Genomic DNA, 19,213 nt, shown 5'->3' on the forward strand with positions numbered 1-19,213 from the left:
TTGTGTATTTATCTTCGTTCTCTGTCTAAAGATATTTCCACTAGGAGTTCTAGCTCTGAAATATTTAAAATATAGACTTCAAAGTCAGTGGAACCGTGCCAAGCATGCTTCGTCTGAAGATAAATGCAAATGCTCTTGACACAGGGCAAAGTCAAGGCCCATAAACTTAAACAGGATGCAGTGTGTCTTAGGGAGGCTCAGCTTGGCCGTGTTTGTAGAGAAGAGCAAGCCTTACCTTCAAACAAAAACAAACAGGTTTTACCTTATGAGTGGAGGGAGCGTTGCCACTGGACACTGTCCCCCTGGCGCCCCCGGCCTCCTCCGTGGGCACCTCCTACCTCAGCTCCTGCTCTTGCAGCTGATGCTGCTGTACCTTGGGTACGGGCTGTGGAGGCTCCTGGGGACATGTCCTATATGCTGAGTGGGAACCAAAACCTAAATTTATGTTGTCAACCTGAGCTCAGCATAGCTGGTGACTGCAGGAAGATGCTAGACATTTGGAAGAGGCAGGGAGCAAAAACTGTAGGTTTCCAAGGGGGTAACTATACACCTGGCATTGCCTGTTATGGAAAGTAATCATTCAGGGTCGTGGCTTTCCCCTAGCAAAATTTGGGAGACTTTAGTTCCTTGTGTCGTGTTTTAAGTAAATCTTACATAATGCCTAAAATAACATTAGTGCTTACGAAATATTATTGTCATCCTTCATGGACTGACTCATTTTTGCTAGGTTGCAGACAAGAGGTCGTTTCTGCTCCTATCCAGATCCCCAAGAAGACGATGAACTTGGAGTGGATTGTCTGTCCATTGGAATGATAACTATGTATGAGATCTAGTTTTAATTCGTTCAGAAACAGCCTTTGGCCAGAATCACATTCCATTCAAAGCAAGATATGCCTCCATTGTACCGATCCCTGAGCCTGGGTATTGTTTTAGTTTTTTTGTTTGTTTGTTTGGTTGGTTTTTTTGACGACCATTTTTAAAGTCTTTATTGGATTTGTTACAGTATTGCTTCTGTTTTATGTTTTGTTTTTTTTGGCCACAAGGCATGTGGGATCTTAGCTCCCCGATCAGGGATCAAACCCACACCCCCTGCATTGGAAGGCAAAGTCTTAACCACTGGTCCGCCAGGGAAGTCCCCTGGGTATTGTTAATGTTCCCAAAGACATAAACAGTTTTGCTTACTTTGGGGAGTTCAAAATCTCACTGACAACATAGGACATTTCACAGAACGGTTCATCACATACAGCCTCATGTTGACCTGGTGCACAAGTGAATGGCTCAGGAAAGAAAACACCACAGGTAGACTGGGGTGGTTGAGAAAAGTGTCTGAAGGCGGTAGGACTGGAATGGACCTGAAGGACCCCAGGGTTTTCTAGGTTGTGGGGAGGAGTGAGGACAGTCCAGACAGGGGCTCAGGGGCTGTGAGGAGGCAGTGGGGAGTCTAATTGCAGGAGCAGAAGGTTTACTTGGAGAGAAAGGAAAGGGTTGGAATAGTAAGATGGGGCCAGGTTGTGGAGGTTACTCTAAGGACATGGGTTTTTATCCCAGGGATAGTGATTTGCCGAAGGGTTTGATGAGCAAAGTAACACAACAAAAGTTTTTTGGAAGATCTACCTGATGGGAAGTTACAGGATGGATTGGCATGGGGAGTGACCTGAGTGTGGCAGCTTGTATAGATAGAACCGGGGAGAAAGCGGGTCTGGGAGAGCAGAGAAGTCAGAAATGGGACTTGACTGGGCCTGGAGATTCCCAGGTTCTGCCCTGGGAAGAAGGGAGAGGCCAGGATGGAAGCTGCTAAGTGCAAGCAGTTAGCCAGAGTCAGAGTGAGCGGTGGGTGGAAGCGAGGTCAGTGGTCAGGAACTAGGATAGCCACCCCCTCACCAGCCATATAAAATGATACACAGGAACCAAAAGGATAGGACAGGACAGGTGAGTAGTGTGAGCAGTCAGGGACCCACTGGAGCAGGGTACGCACCACGGGGATGGACAGTCAGCGGTGGTGAGGATTCCAGGAAGACCTCTGAGGAACAGACCCTGGGTACCAGTGGGGATGTTCTTCATGGGGCAGTGCTCATTCTTACACTGAAGCGACAGGCAGCTCCTGATCGATCGGCCATGAGATGCCACCACAGAGCAACAGAAGTGGTGTCAGAGACGTGATCCTCTGGAAACCGTCTCCAAGATAGAAGTGACAAGGCTTAGTGACAAAGTCTATGTGAGAGGCAAAGACTGAAGTTCATCCTAGCTCTTAAGCCTGTGAGGTAGAGGGTAGAGCGATAGGTAGAAATGGAAAGATTTGGGAAGAGACTAGGAAGAGTCCGGTCTGGGAGGTGTTGAGTGTGCAGTGCTGGGATGCTCAGGAAGAAATATCAACAGAAAGGAGAGGGGCCGGGGGCTGGAGCAGAGGTGAGATACCGGGAGTGAATCAACACATTGTAGAAACCCTTGCCACCCGTGTATTCCATTAACACGTATTTATTGCACGATTACTATAGAAGAGACGCTGTGCTATGCTAGGCTCTGGCACTGGAAGAGTTCAACAAGGGACTTACATAGGAAAAGATTCCAGAGGAGGGTGAGGACTGACCTCTGAGGGATGCCCAGGTAAGTGTGGGAGAAGAGAGAGGAGTGAGCAAAGGAAACAGAAGAGCGAGAAGAAGAATCTGGCCAGTGTGATACTGGGGCAGCCACAGGCGAAGAGCATTTAGAGAATGGCATGGTCGTCTATCGCTAAAGTGGACTGAGCACCTCTCCCTGACGCAGAAACACGTCACCCTTCACACCGTCCCTTGAAAGGCAGCAGAGCCTTCGCCGACCACCAAACCCACCACCTACCTGGGAGCTCTCTCTTGTCCTGACCCCCAGGGTCCCACATAACAACTCACGTGGCGTGCCTCAGTCACTGCGCTGCATTTTGCGTTTTCTAGTATGTGTTTATCAGAACACACCCTGACTTTTACCCCCTTCACTCTGGGTCATCCAAGTATTTCTACGAATTTACAGGGAGCTGTTGCTTGAGTTTTCTCTTTACTAAAGTCTTTTCCTCTGTGGGCGTTTTCTTCCTCCTTTTTAAACTGCTGGTGCCACATACGTGTTCTGCAGATTTTTTTCTTAATTTTTATTGGAGTATAGTTGCTTTACAGTTTTATGTTAGTTTCTGCTGTACAGCAAAATGAATCAGCTCTACATATATATATATATATATATATATATATATATATCCCCTCTTTTTTTTTTAATTTCCTTCCCATTTAGGTTACCACAGAGCATTGAGTAGAGTTCCCTGTGCTATATATATATAGTAGGTTCTCGTTAGTTATCTATATTATACATAGTATCAATAGTGTATATAAGTCAATCCCCATCTCCCAATTCATCCCACCCACCCCCCTTCCCCCCTTGGAGTCCATACGTTTGTTCTCTATGCCTGTCTCTATTTTTGCTTGGAAATAAGTTCATCTGTACCATTTTTCTAGATTCCACCTATGAGCAATATTATAAGATATTTGTTTTTCTCTTTCTGACTTACTTTACTCTGGTGACAGTCTCTAGGTCCATCCACGCCTCTGCAAATGACACCTTTGGGCTCTACCAGCTCCCTGTCTGACTTCTGAAACCCTGCTGCCCAGTCTGTGCCTAGGTTTGCTTTTGTTTATTTTGTTTTCTGGTCCTACCTGTCCCACACATGCAGACTTCTTTTTTTTTTTTTTTTTTTTTGCGTTATGTGGGCCTCTCACTGTTGTGGCCTCTCCCGTTGCGGAGCACAGGCTCCGGACGCACAGGCCCAGCGGCCATGGCTCACGGGCCCAGCCGCTCCGCGGCATGTGGGATCTTCCCAGACCGGGGCACGAACCCGTGTCCCCTGCATCGGCAGGCGGACTCTCAACCACTGCGCCACCAGGGAAGCCCCATGCAGACTTCTTGATTCCGCTGCCTAACTAACCCCTTGATACAACGTCCAACAGCTTTCACCCCCTCCGCCTCCTCAGACCTGTAGCTCATCCTGACCTCAGTACTTACCTCTGGCACTCTTCCCTGCTGGTCTTCCCTATGCAGCACCATATGCTATGTCTCGAGCTCCTTAGAGAGAAAAAATGTTAGTTCCAAGACCTAATGGGTTCTGAGCCCTCTCAGGCTCATCTGTAGACTCTGATGAGAAGCATCATGATTCCATCTTTTAGGCTGCACAGTAAGTCCCCTACATACAAACGAGTTCAGTTCTGAGAGTGCGTTCGTAAATCCAATTTGTTTGTAAGTCCAACAAAGTTAGCCTAGGTACCCAACTAACACAATCGGCTCTATAGTACTGTACTGTAATAGGTTTATCATACTTTTCACGCAAATAATACATAAAAAACAAACAAAAAATAAACATTTTTAATCTTACAGTACAATACCTTGAAAAGTACAGTAGTACCAGCTACATCACCGTTGCTTTTACGCTTGATTCTGGACATCCTGGGCTTGAAGTAAAGAAACTGTACTACTGGAATCTATACAGTACTGTACAGTAAAGTACACAGAAGCACAGCCACTTGTAGAGGATGCACGCATGTGACAGTATACACCAGACACATGAACTAACGTATGTGATTGGTTCGCATCTTTGAAAGCTTGCAACTTGAGGGTTCATATGTAGGGGACTTAAGGTACTTGGTGCTCTGGCCATTTGGGTAGAGCCATGGTCTCCATGGTGGGAAGAGGATCCACCCACCGCCTGCCCCACCCCCACCCCTTCTCAGCTGGCAATTCTTCTTACCTAAGTCTGGGGGCTGGGGATTGATAAAAGCAGGATGGTCAGGAGGTCAAGGATTCTGGGGGTTGTAACACTGGGAATTGAAGACCAGATGGACTGTGCTTGGGTATGGGACTTACAGAATCAGAATTCTAGCCTGAGAGAAATTGAGGGATTAGAGCTTATGATCCAGTCAAAGAAGGGTTAAGGAACGGTACTCAAGAGGAGACTCTTAGAGATGGAGACCTTTGTTTTCTACGATGTTGATTTTTTTTTTTTTTTTCTCTTTGCGGTACACGGGCCTCTCACTGTTGTGGCCTCTCCCGTTGCGGAGCACAGGCTCCCGATGCGCGGGCTCAGCGGCCATGGCTCATGGGCCCAGCCGCTCCGCGGCATGTGGGATCCTCCCGGACTGGAGCACGAACCCGTGTCCCCTGCATCGGCAGGCGGACTCTCAACCACTGCGCCACCAGGGAAACCCTGTGTTGATGTTTAAGATGCTGGGAAACTAGGACCCCTTCATTGGCAGCCTTGGAATTCTGATCATTAGTATCAGGACCGCCGGGCCCAATTATAGCTCTTGTATAAATACATGTCTCAGCTGTTCCGTATAGCCACATGCCAAGGGTCAGATCTGAGTGTCGGGACCTGCCGTGGGTCCCCAGGGCCAGCTGTGGCAGTCCTAGACATACTCCAGCAGGAGATGATGATGCACTAACTTGAGACTCTGCTATAAAATGAATGCATTGAATCTCACTGGCTAAGAATGGCTTTTCCCTAGAGATCCATGTGCAGACAACACCTACTTACATATTTAAGTCAGGCCCGCAGATTTCATGAGGTCCAGGGAGAGTCTGGTAAGAACGTGTGTCTGTCTGCCATGCAAATATAGCTGTAGTTGACTCGTAGCAAATGAAGGCCTTTGTCCACATGGTTTTTACCCTGGCCTGACCTTGAACCTCTTGCCTCATCTGCTGTGACATCCTGTGTCCTAATGACTCAGATTTAGACCTGGCTTCTGCTTGTCTCCCCATACTTTTGTAAACATTCCTTGCCTCCCCAACTGGACTATAAGCTCCTTGAGACCCCCAGATGTTTTACATTCATCTTTCTGCACCCCCAGAGGTTCCATGCCTAGTCCAAAAGAGGTGCTCAGTAACTATTTTTTGAATGCATTATTTTAAAAAAATAGGTGACATCTTCCAGGTGTAGAAACTAATCCACAGCTTGCATAATCACCAAGCTAATCGGTCACTGCCCGAAGTAAGTTTAGATCTTTAGCTGAATTTGTCATGTAACCGTCCACTCCTTTCCATAATTTGTCTTCATCCTGACTTTGGATACTGGATTGGCAACAGAGGGGAATATAGTTTTTAGAATTCTACCTGATGACTGAGTTATTGAGAAGGTTTTGAGGGGAGAAAATAACGAATTTGGTTTTAGACACTTTGAGTTTGGAATTTATCCATCACAGATAACAGTATTAAATTCATAGCCTCACCACTCACTTGACCTTGGACAAGTTACTTCACTTTTACTATTAAGTTCCTCAGATATAAAAAGGGGACAAGAATGTCCCCCTCCCAGGATCACTGGAAGATGGAATGAGGCGTGAGGTCAGGGCCAGCGCTGAGAACAAAGGCGGGCGCAAGGGACATTGTATTTGATCCACCTCCCCTCCCTTCAGGCAGGGGGCATTCTGCTCTGTCTCAGGACAAAGGCCAGGGCTGGAAGTAAATATTTGAGAATCGCCAGCAGAGAGTTAATAGTTGAGGCCTGGGATTCGGTGAAATCATTTGGAGAGAAGATGTAAGAGTGCAATAGGAAGGGGACTTCCTTGGCGGTCCAGTGGTTAAGACTCAGCGCTTCCACTGCAGGGGGCATGGGTTCGATCCCTGGTCAGGGAACTAAGATCCCGTATGCTGCATGGTGCGGCCACATAAAATTAAAAAAAAAAAAAAAAAAAAAGTGCAGTAGGAAGTCTACAGCAGGAAGAGTGGAGTCAGGGAAGGGGCCAAGCCCGCTGGTGGTGGGGACGGGGGAGGAACCAAGAGCGGCTCAGTGTCTCAGAGGCCCAGGAATGGAGCTGAAGAAGAAAGGCATCATTCTTAGCGTGAACTGCCGAGGAGAAGTCAAATTGGATGAGGAGTGGGAAAAAGCGGTTGGACCCGGCACTTCTGATAGCAGCTTTCGGGACATTGTGGGAGGAGAGGGTGGGTTTCAGAGGCCTTTGTTAGGGTTGAGGATGCAGTAGGGAAGCAGAGGTAAGTGATGGGGCCGTCACTTAAAGGATGAAGCACCCGTGAAGACAGGCCCTTTCTTAGATTCAGAGACTTGGAGACCTGTGTTGCGTTGGGAATAAGACTGGAATTCGGCGTGGGTGGGGATGAAATTCTCAAAGTCATGGGAGGGTGGGAATCCAGCGCTCAGGTGGAAGGTTAGCCCTGGGATGGAAAAGCAGTGCCTCTTCCAGACACGCCAGGGAGCAAGGGGAAACAGCAGAGGAAGGAGAGCTGGTAGGCGTAGGACGGGAGGGACGGCATCCTTGTCTCCCGATTGAAGTCATCCACCCAGCGACTGGTGTGTTTGTAGCTGAGCAATGCGGAAGTTTACTTGTAAAAGCCTGCCTTGGGGATTGGACACATTGAAGAAAACATTGTTTGTAGGCCGTTGCTGCCGTTCCTCCCGTCCCTGTATCTTGCCCACAAAGGTGGTACGAGCGAGAAGAAATCACTTTTAATGTTCTGCTATCGTCGTACCAGAAAATAGCAAATTCTAAGTAAAAAATGCAAAAAATCCTGCCTGCCTATGTATCATGTCTGCCTGCTACAAAACTGTCCTGTTCCAGGTTGGGAGGGTTTAACATCTGTTTTACTTTAGGATAAAGGTTTTGGACTTTGGGATTGTTGATGTTTTTGAAGAAAATACTTTGCACTTAATCCACCTCTTTTGTGAAAAGCTGTTATCTTTAAATGCCCTGTATTTCACACAGACTTAGTAATAGATTCCCTTTACCATCTCTCTTTTTATCCTTTATCTTTTAATTGAATTTGAGAGCTAAAAGGTCTGTAGGATCTGGGCTGACCCTTTTTACTCAGTATCAAACAATGGTTAGTTTGAGGAATCCACAAACCCGCTGGAATTTCTACGTATGGAAGATTTCTAAGTAAGGGGAATTTACATTTTTAAAAAGTCCCAAGAAATTCAGATACTTCTCATTTTGGAACCATTGGTATAGAGGTCATCAGTCTTCTAGCCTTTTTTTGTCAAAAACAACACCCTAGTGGTACCATGAAAAGGACCCTCCACTTCAACATCCTCATCTGCAAGCGGCGGGTGTTGGAACAGAGGCCTCTTAGAGTTTTCCCGAAAACCTTCCATAGCCCCCATCCCCAACCTCCCAGGCATCTCATGTGTTGTCAGACAGTGTAATAAACAGTCTAATAAACAGGGAAAAACAGTGGAAAAGTCCTTGATGTAATACTGACAAATCTGAACACTTCGCTAGCATGTTACAGTTTTCAAAGCCTTTTCAGATACAGACACTGTAAAGAAAGCTTGCTGACTCCATGCAAAAAGGTCCAGCAATACTGCTTCCTTTATTTATTTATTTTAACAAATCACTACCTAATAATTACCCGAATTAGAAATGAAAATTTGAAAGAAGAAACATTACCTGGGCTCACCACCTGAAGATAACCATTATTATCATTTTAATATATTACTTTCAAGTCCCTTTTCCATATATAGATTTTGTTGGAAGGAACATAATTGTGACCCTGTTTTTTGTAGGCTGCTTTTTATGGAACATGAGTTTTCCCCACATTAGCTCTTGATGAGACATAATTTTTAATGGCCTCATGTTTCCTTGGGAGATTTGTTTTTAGCACAAAATCTATCATGAGTTGTAACAGTTTTGAGGAGGGTTGTCTCCATATCTGAAATATCTGGTGAACTTTTTAAAAATATTTTTTGTTGTGAAATATAACAGATAGAAGTAGCCAGATAGAAATGTTCATAAGATGTACATATCTGGCTTAATGAACTGTAAAAGGAACACTCGTGACAAGACACAGACTATAGGGACTTCCCTGGCGGTCCAGTGGTTAAGACTCCACACTTCCACTGCAGGGGGCGAGGGTTCGAGCCCTGGTCAGGGAACTAGGATCCGGCATGCCGAGTGGCGTAGCCAAAAAAAAAAGAAAAAAAGACATAGACTATAACCAGCGATCCATAAGCCCCCCCAAAATGACATGCTTCTTCCCAGCCACAACCCGTTCCCCTCCCCCATCCTTAACTGCTATCCTGGTTTTTAGGGCTTCACTTCCTTGCTTTTCTTTCAGTTAAGTATCCCTAGACAGTAAAGTTTAATTTGGGTGGGTTTAAGTTTTTTTGCACATGGTGTCGTATAGCATGTATTCTCTTGTGTCTGCCTCTTCTGATTAACAGCAAGCCTTTAAGATTCATCAGCGTTGCTCTACGATATTCTGTGGCACGACTTCACCCCCGATCACTTATCCTCCCTGCTGTTGACACCCCTTAGGGTTGTCTCCAACTGCTCACAAATGGTCTTGAAGACATTTCTAATCTGTGGTGAATATACCTGGGAGTAGAATTGCTAGGTCACTGGGTACGTGTTATTATATCGTCACTTTTACTTTTTGTAAAGTGCTTCTATCAACTTAACACCCCCACCAGGAGTGAATGAAAGTTCCTGTGGTCACATTTTTGTCAACACTTGATATTGTCAACTTTTAAATTTTTGTTAGTATCACATTGTGGTTTTCATTGGTGAAATTTCATTTCGTTGTTACTAATGAAGTTGAGTTTCCCTTCCTCCCTCCCTCCCGTTCTTCCCTCCCTGCCATTTAGATTTCTTCTTTTATGAAATGCCCATTTTGTAAAATGCTGCTTTTCTGTATTTGGTCTTTTCCCCACTGATGTGTTCTTTATATTTTGTAGATGTGAGCCCTTTGTTGGTTATATGTGTGGCAAATATCTTTTCCCACTTGCCTTTTTACTTTCTTACTGATGTCTTCTGATGACCGGATGTTCTTTATTTTAATGTAATACCAGTTGTCATATTTTCCCCTATTAATGGCTACTGTTTTACGTGATGAAGTTTTCCAGTGAAAACGTTGAGTTGCAAAGTGTTTGTTGTCATTAAGGCTACGAATGTCTGTGTGTCAAAGGTGGAATTTGTTGAAATTGGTACTGGGTGTGTCCTGGCGCCTGTGAGTGGAAAGCTGAAAGCTGAGGGTCCTTCCGTGAAATACTCAGGCTTCTCCATAAGGCGTTTCAAGGAGATCATGATCTCGGAGGATGGACAGATTCAGGGCCCTCAAGAGAAAAGGCTGTTCCAGTAACCACACACCCACCTCTGCCCCTTGAGTCTGTGCCCATTTCTCCTTTACTTATTCAGTGTGGCCCCCAAGGTCCATGGAGCGGGATATAAAACACAGTATCAAGATACTGAGAAAAACACCTGTCAGAATGGCCATCATCAAAAAATCTACAAAAAATAAATGCTGGAGAGGGTGTGGAGAAAAGGAAACCCTCCTGCACTGTTGGTGGGAATGTAAACTGATACAGCCACTATGGAGAACAGTATGGAGGTTCCTTAAAAAACTAAAAATAGAACTACCATATGACCCAGCAATCCCACTACTGGGCATATACCCTGAGAGAACCATAATTCAAAAAGAGTCATGTACCACAGTGTTCATTGCAGCACTATTTACAATAGCCAGGACATGGAAGCAACCTAAGTGTCCATCGACAGATGAATGGATAAAGAAGATGTGGCACATATATACAATGGAATATTACTCAGCCATGATAAGAAATGAAATTGAGTTATGTGTAGTGAGGTGGATGGACCTAGAGTCTGTCATACAGAGTGAAGTAAGTCAGAAAGAGAACAAATACTGTATGCTAACACATATATATGGAATTAAAAAAAAAAGTTCTGATGAACCTAGAGGCAGGACAGGAATAAACACGCAGACGTAGAGAGTGGACTTGAGGACACGGGGAGGGGGAAGGGTAAGCTGGGACGAAGTGAGAGAGTGGCATGGACATATATACACTACCAAATGTAAAACAGCTAGTGGGAAGCAGCCACATAGCACAGGGAGATCAGCTCGGTGCTTTGTGACCACTTAGAGGAGTGGGATAGGGAGGGTGGGAGGGAGACGCAAGAGGGAGGGGATGTGGGGATATATGTATGCACATAGCTGATTCACTTTGTTATACAGCAATTAATACTCCAATAAAGATGTTAAAAAAAAAGATGCTGAGAAAATAGGTTCGACTATAACGATAGTACTCATCACTGTGATAGGTTATCCTATGTGATCCTCATCATTCCGCAAATTTGATCAAAGAAGGTAAGGGCGAGTCTGATGCCATTTCAATCTGGAAGTCTTCTGCTTTATTTTTTATTTTTAGTATTAATCATCTCTTAATCCTCTGTCCTTCAATAACTACGTTCAGTTTTCATTTTCCTCTTCCTTTTTTGATTTATGATCTATTTGTTTACAATTAATAGCAAAATATCCTGCCACGGGACGGCCCCTGTGGAAAGAGCCTCCACTGCAAATGTGAGGTTTGGAGGTACTCTTACCTTCAGGTGCCTTCTGACCCCCACACCCCACCGCATGCAGCATCCGATGGCCCTCGTGCTTTGGGATGTCATAGCCTACTTTTGATGAAAATTGTGGACGGAGAAGGAGACCCCTAATCTTATTTATACTTCCCCCTCCAAGGGACTTTGAGCTCTCAGTTAAATTCGACTGAAATGGACCTCCTAGTCCATCAAAGAAGGAATTCAGTGGCAGTTACAGTGGAGGGAGGTCCCTGGGATAACTTTCCTCCAGTAAAAGCATCACCCTGGGTGATGGCCTGCTGACGCACTAGAACAGGGTTCATTTCTCACATCTCTCATCATTTCATCCTGATTGAAGGGATTTATGTTTTAAAAGCTATGGTCTCTGACATAGGGATTTAAGGCACAGAATGCTGCAGACATGAGTTCCTTCCTCAAACCTTCCGTCAAAACTCCTTTTGCTGACCATTTTTTAATAACCTGTTCTTCCAACTGAAATGAAGCCCAGGCAAGAACATCAGACAAGGCGTGCATCTGGGGACCCTCCTCCACAGGCACAGTTGTATTATATGGTATCAAAGTTCAAAGGGCTGGGGCCACACAGAAACTTCCCTTTAGAAAGAGAGGGTGGGTGACTCCTCGTTCTGAGCAGGTGATTTCCTACCTGCGTCTGGGGAGGAGAGAGCATCTCTTTTTTGTTGGTTTGTTTGTCTTCGATTTTTACATTCCTGTTTCCTCTTCCCTGTAGGATTCTTAATAGTCCCTTACCTATCTCCCTGCTTCCTTTTTTTTGCGATACGTGGGCCTCTCACTGTTGTGGCCTCTCCCGTTGTGGAGCACAGGCTCCGGACGGGCAGGCTCAGCTGCCATGGTTCACGGGCCCAGCCGCTCTGCGGCATGTGGGATCTTCCCGGACTGGGGCTCGAACCCGTGTCCCCTGCATCGGCAGGCGGACTCTCAACCACTGCGCCACCAGGGAAGCCCCCGCTTCCTTTTTATGCTCTGTCATGCCCTGCGTGCCGCAGGAAGATGAATCTTCACGAAGCACAGCCTTGTTCCTGTCCCCTTGACCTGAACGTCTCCAGTGGCCCCTCACCTCCTCCAGGACAAGCTCTACCTCCTTATCTTCCCCCTGCTGGCCTGCCCAGCCTCGCCTCAGCCCTCCAGCCCCCCAAGCTGCTCACTGGACTCCACCCCGGCCCTGTGTGACTTCATGCTGCTTACCGACAGTCCTTTTTATCCCCACGTGTTCAGCTCCTGTCCGCCCCTCACGGCACAGCCCAGATGTCGCCTCTCTGTAAAGCACGGAACAGCACTTACCAGCCAGAAATAGCCATTCCCTCCCCAGATTCCTTCCTAAGGGCCCCCATTTTCCTGTGAAGTTTGAGGGAGCCTGAGGGGGAGGCAGCTCAGTGAAATCCTGCCAGCCGCCTCAGCTCTAGACTGACAGTTCTTTTCACTGAAGGCTGTTATCAGAAAGCATGTCCTAGGGATAAACCATAATGGAAAAGCATATTTTAAAAAAAGAATGTATAGGACTTCCCTGGTGGTGCAGTGGTTGAGAATCTGCCTGCCAATGCAGGGGACACGGGTTCGAGCCCTGGTCCGGGAAGATCCCACATGCCGCGGAGCAACTAAGGCTGTGCGCCACAACTACTTGAGCCTGTGCTCTAGAGCCCACGAGTCACAACTCCTGAAGCCCGTGCACCTAGAGCCTGTGCTCCGCAGCAAGAGAAGCCGCTGCAATGAGAAGGACGTGCATTGCAGGGAAGAGTAGCTCCCACTCGCCACAACTAGAGAAAGCCCAAGCACAGCAACAAAGACCCAATGCAGCCAAAAATAAACAAATGAATATTTTTTAAAAATAAAAAAAATGTATATGTGTATAACTGAGTCACTTTGCTGTATAGCAGAAGTTGGCATATTATAAATCAACTTACTTCAATTAAAAATAATAATGTAGTAATAATAATAATAATAAACTACATTACCCAGCAAAAAAAGAAAAAAAAGAAAGAAAGAAAGAAAAGAAAGCATGTCCTACTGCCCTGTAAACTACAGTGGGTATTTATGCAAAGAAGTTGGAATCGTTGGGTTATAGCCTTCAACTTCACCAGATAATATCACATTATCTTCCCAAGGGCTCATACCAATTTATACTCCTGCAGCAATGTCACAGACTTCCACTTTTCCATGTCCTTGCTATCCCTTGACATTGTCTGACTTTTTAGTTTTTGCCTTTCTTTTAGGTGTGAAAAAATAAATTGTGGATTTAATTTGCATGTTCACGTACTAACAAGGTTGAGCACCACATCTTTTTACGTGTTTGTTAGGCATCATGTTTTCTTTTCTGCGATATGTCTTCATTTCTTTTGTCTGTCTTTTTCTTCTTTATTTCTACGTACTCTTAATATATTCTGGATATCCTTTGTAGGTTCATATGTAGCGTACCTGTTTTCCTGGGATTCGTCTATTTTGTTCCTGCATCACATCTGGGTGCTCGTTCTTCTGCTTGGGCCAGGGTAGCTCACCATCACGTCTCCTCCCCACCAACGCGAAGGGGAGGCCATGGAGCCTTCAATTTAAAGTATGACCTGCAGGTTGTACATGTCACTTTTGCTCACAGCGCACGCCCAAAGTTTAGTTGTCTGCACACCAGGCTGCCAGGCAGGCCAGGAAATGAAGCCTGTATTCCACACAGCTGTTTACCCAACTAAACCTTGGCAGACACTGGAGGGGGAGACCATTGATGGATTGAAAGACTCGGAAGGGTTAAACCCCAAGGAGAGGCTATAGAAAATATATTTGCCTTTAAATTAATTGTCTCCCAGTACCTTTTCCTGATGATAAATGTTAATTTCTTTCGTATTTTATTAAAACCCCACTTAAAGGACTCTAATAGTATTATGATGTAGCAAACACGCTTCTGTTTTTATTTCAGAAATACATTTAGGATGGTCAGAGAAACTCAGGAGGGGAGAGTAGGAAATGAAATGACTCTGGGAACACTGAAATGAAGTTTATGATGCATTCATATAGTTAATTTCCAGAAAAAAATGTCATGTTCATTATTTTTGCAAAAGTTGTGGAGGACAGGATCTCAGTCACTTAGCACTGAGATAGGCCCCTAACATTTTTGTGGCATTCACATCCATCTTCAACTAAAGGGTACCCATGAGATGATGTGGTTTTAAACTGGCAGGTGTGGGAGTTTTGTGAGCTTATGATACTGTGGTGGTGTTCTCACTCTCTTTTTCTTTCACACATCAGCTAACGGCCCATGCCCTCTGATTTCTCCAGGTATGGCGTAAGCCCCGAGAACATCATCCTGTATGGTCAGAGCATCGGGACTGTCCCCACGGTAGACCTGGCCTCCAGGTACGAGTGTGCAGCCGTAATTCTCCATTCGCCTCTGATGTCTGGACTGCGCGTGGCTTTTCCCGATACCAGGAAAACGTACTGCTTTGATGCTTTCCCCAGGTAAGCTCACTCCTGTCCAACAAGTGCTAAGGCGTCCAGTGACCCAACTTCACATCAGATGCCACCGTTCATTGTGGGCTACTAATAAATGTCTCCTGAATGCAGCCAGACGTCAGCCCCTGTGCTGGGCTCCTCAGGGAACGTGGAGGTGGATATGACATGTACACCAGCCAGATACTTGGTCCTCTGGGCTGGACTCATTTGTAAAACAATCTACCAGATGATGTATAAGGACCTTGCTTGTACCGATATCCAGGATTAATTGGTTTAGCTGGATGTGCAGGATAAAAGAAAAAGTGCCCACATGTCTTAAAGGAACATGTAGTTCAGTGTTCGTTCATTTACTCAGATAGACATGTATTGTTGAATCACGAGAGCTAAATGCAAAATCTGTGATGAGGCCATTAGCAGTGGTCTAGACACTCAAAGAAAAACCGCAAGCATCCCCAATTTTGAAATTTCTGTTACTTTTTCAGTCAGGCCAATAGGTAAGAGAAAAAGTGACATGAGCTACTTGCAAGCTGGTAATGGGCTGCAGGGACCATGTGAGTGGATGGTCCTTCCCTCCCCTCCCCACTGCCCCAGACCAGTGCAACCACTCATTCCTCCTGCCGCCCACTTGTGCCTGAAGACCCCCTCCCCTGCAGAGGAGCCGGCACCCTCTGCTAGAAGCATGTGCATGGGAGCCCACAGCCGGGCCCCCTCCTGCCGGCGCCCCAGGGGCAGCAGAGCCCCTGCCACCCCAGTCCCTGCTGTTTTCTAGTCCCCTAATAGAAGGAAGAAAAATGGGCAGCTGTATTTACATGCAAAAGCAGCGAGCATGCTGCTTTCTTGAATACGTCTCTTTGAAAACTTCTGCTGGTTTTTTAAAATCTAAGCTGAGGAAAGTATTATTTACTAAAAACTATTTGCCCATGGTACGTTGCTAAACGGGCCGAGATTCTGACAACAGGACTCACACGGCCACATTGTAGAAAAAGCCTCAACAGAAGAATGTACAGTTTTCGGATTTTGATTGACCCATTCATTGCTGTCATTCTGTTATTGCTGGGAGAGAAAAAGAACATCATTTGGTTACGTAAACATCTGTTCCACAGACTGGCTTGTTTCACAAGAAGAAACTTTTTCTTACACCTTGGGTGAACTTCATTTCTGTGCACCCTGTACCAGGTTCAATGAAGTTCAGCTTCATGGGAAAGTTGAACGAACTGCAAATTTCCAGTGGCGTGGCTGAGAATGCTAAGTAGGGCCCATGTGCGATTCAAATGTGGCCTTATTGGTGCTGAATGGGTATTGAGAGGCCAGTTTGTGGAAAGGGAGATATTTAGCATGTTTGCCGGAAGCTATGCTAGGAGTTACCCTGGCAACAAAATGAATAGGTTCCCTGACTCTTAAATTAGCATATACCTTAAAATACAGCCACGACAACTAATTATAGCTTATTCATTAATAGGAAACCAGCAACTAGTCTTTACTGGGTTTGTCTGATCTGCCAGTCCACGGCTGATCATTTCACGCTTCTTATCTCACAAGACTCATTTTACAGTTAGGAAACTGAGGCTTAGAAAGTTAAGTGATTTAAGCTGCTTAATTAAGGTTGTTGAGGGGAAACAGCCAGAAAAGGCCATTCATCCTATTCAGTACCATAAAGTATTAATATGATAGATTTCAAACCATTAACAGTCACATGGACTTTCATCATTAATTGAATTTGGGGAATGTTGTCTTACGGTGTCCATTGCTACCAAATGCACACTTGTCTCTGTGTCCCTCTCTCTCTCTCTCTTTTTTTTTAAATTTATTAATTTAATTTATTTATTTTTGGCTGCATTGGGTCTTCGTTGCTGTGTGGGCTTTCTCTAGTTGCGGCGAGCGGGAGCTACTCTTCATTGTGGTGCGTGGGCTTCTCATTACGGTGACCTCTCTTGTTGTGGAGCCCGGGCACTAGGTGCACGGGCTTCAGTAGTTGGTGGCACATGGGCTCAGTAGTTGTGGCTCATGGGCTTAGTTTCTCCACCGCATTTGGGATCTTCCCGGACCAGGGCTCGAACCCATGTCCCCTGCATTGGCAGGCGGATTCTTAACCACCGCGCCACCAGGGAAGTCCCTGCCCCTGTCTTTAAAGGAAGGCACTTTCCCATTTCTTTTTTAGTATTAAAAAAATAGAGGTAAGGAGTCCTGATTATTATTTGGTTGGTGGTTTATTTTCTTTTACCTCCTTTACATTTCGAATCAGATGGTGGCATTTAACCTCAGGTACATCCATCCTCCAGGTTGCAGAGAGTCTCCTAACTCATGCAGCATGGAGCTGTCAGTAAATAGATTTTTAAATTGAATATAACTGGACTCTTGCATTCTTAGAAGAAGTCACTTTAAAATTTAAATATAAGAGGAAAGTAGATTTCTAAACAAGATTCCTAATCTGCAAAATTGACCCCTTCCACAGTGGCCCTGATCTTGGCAAATGACATGGCTGATGAGATTTTGCAGTCTTCCCGGATGTCTTGAGGTGGCTGGCAACTTCCTGAGTTGTTAATAAGGCTGTGTGACAGCTGTTTGTAGATCTTTGGAATGTGTGATGGATGTCAGAGCTCTGTACCATCACCACAGCCTCATGTCTGTCCTTTCATGATCTCTCTGAGCTTCAGTTACCTCCTTGGTTTAACAGAGATGGTCCTTCCTCTTTCACTGTGGCTCACTGGAGATGCAGTGAGGATTTTTTATGTAAAGTGCAAAGCACCTGGCTGTGGTCAATGCTGAGTAAATGTTAGCTGTGACTTTGAACAAAATGATCCCTACGGGTGGTACCAATTTGATCCCTTTGTAACTCTGGCTAGGATCAGATACAGAAAGTCAACAGTAAGGGGGTCTCTGGCAGGAGGCCAGAATGGACAGAGAGTCGCCTGTCTCCGTGTGTTTGCAGGTGAGATGACAGTTACCTCTGTCAGAGAAGCTGCCTACACACGCAGCCCAACAAGGTTTACAGTCTTCTTAATTCCTCTTTGGGAAACGCTTTCAGAGTCTGCAGCACATTCTTTTGGAGATGCTCAAATATTCATCCTTTATGGGTAGCTTTGATTTTTGTAAACAGTCAGAAATCATTCAGAATTCAATCTAGATGTTGTACATTAGGTTTTCAAGTTAAACAGTATGGTTTTTATTTTAAAATGAGGTATTTGTTTCTATGAAATGAGGTTTCTGAGGATCTTGTTAATTGGTGCCAAAGGTGGCTTACACGGAAAGAGTCCTGAAAACGTGAGTGGCTGTGGATTCAGTGCTCAGATTTCAAAAGAGACATTCATTCTGGTATGTTAAGGTCTAGCTTGTTTATTTAAAAAAAAATCCTCTCTCCAAAATATGAATATATCAGAAATATTAGTTACTGGATTGCTAGTCTGATGACATTTATGAGTTCTGTTTTTAATAAAATACTTTAACGGAAACACAATGGCTAAATGCAGTGTGGTATTCTCAGTTGGATCTTGGAACAGAAAAAGGACTTCAGTGGAAAAACTCATGAAATCCAAATAAAGTCCGGAGTTTGGCAATGTACCGATGCTGGTTTTCGGTTTTGACAAATGTACTATTGGTAACGTGTGGTGTTGGCCTTACAGGAAAGGGGTTGGGGTGGATCAGAGCTCTGTGTTATCTTTGTACCTTTTCTGTAAATCCAGAATTATTGCAAAATGCAAAATTAATTTTTTTAAAAGTGAATTACTAGAAAAGTGAGGGGGGAAAAGCCCCTCGCGTGCTTACCTCCCTTGCCTGTGAACACCGACTGGGTTCCATTAGGTGTGATGCCTGTCATCTGTGAGCATAACTAAAGGAGCCCTTCTTCTCCCCCTCCCCCTTTCCTGTCTTGCAGCATTGACAAGATATCCAAAGTTACCTCTCCCGTGTTGGTCATTCATGGTACAGAGGACGAGGTCATCGATTTCTCCCATGGCCTGGCCATGTACGAGCGCTGTCCCCGGGCCGTGGAGCCCCTCTGGGTCGAAGGGGCTGGCCATAATGACATAGAGCTTTATGCACAATACCTGGAAAGGCTAAAACAGTTCATATCTCACGAACTTCCTAATTCCTGAAGAAGATGACTTGATTTTACCTCATCTACTGTGAACTCTTACAAGAATCCTCGGTTTTGCACATGCTTTAACTGGATAGCTGTCATGGCGGGATAACCACGAGGAAGTGCCCAGCTTTTCAGGCGTCCTACTCAAAGAGCTGAGGGCATCTTGGTCTTTCATATCCAGAGGTTCTACTAACACACATCATGTTAAACTGAACAGTTGTGATTCCCAGCTTCATCGCCTTGCAGAATGGGAATGAGAGCTGAGTGGGGGGACCATTTTCTCCTGCTATAAAAGATGCTCACACCCCTTTCTATTCCT

General features: G+C 45.2%; 1 protein-coding gene across 1 annotated transcript in view; it reads left to right on the forward strand.

The window, feature by feature from the left end:
• ABHD17C (abhydrolase domain containing 17C, depalmitoylase) overlaps positions 1 to 18,907 on the forward strand; it is a gene marked incomplete at both ends in the record, with an annotated part of 55,025 nt that extends 36,118 nt beyond the window's left edge. The window contains 2 exon segments of the mRNA XM_079700209.1: positions 14,643 to 14,822; positions 18,688 to 18,907. Of these exon segments, the coding sequence (XP_079556335.1) occupies positions 14,643 to 14,822; positions 18,688 to 18,907 (400 nt within the window).
• Between the last annotated feature and the right edge of the window lie 306 nt (positions 18,908 to 19,213).

This window comes from Hyperoodon ampullatus (assembly GCF_949752795.1).
Source record: "Hyperoodon ampullatus genome assembly, chromosome: 3".
Classification (NCBI taxonomy): Eukaryota; Metazoa; Chordata; class Mammalia; order Artiodactyla; family Ziphiidae; genus Hyperoodon; species Hyperoodon ampullatus.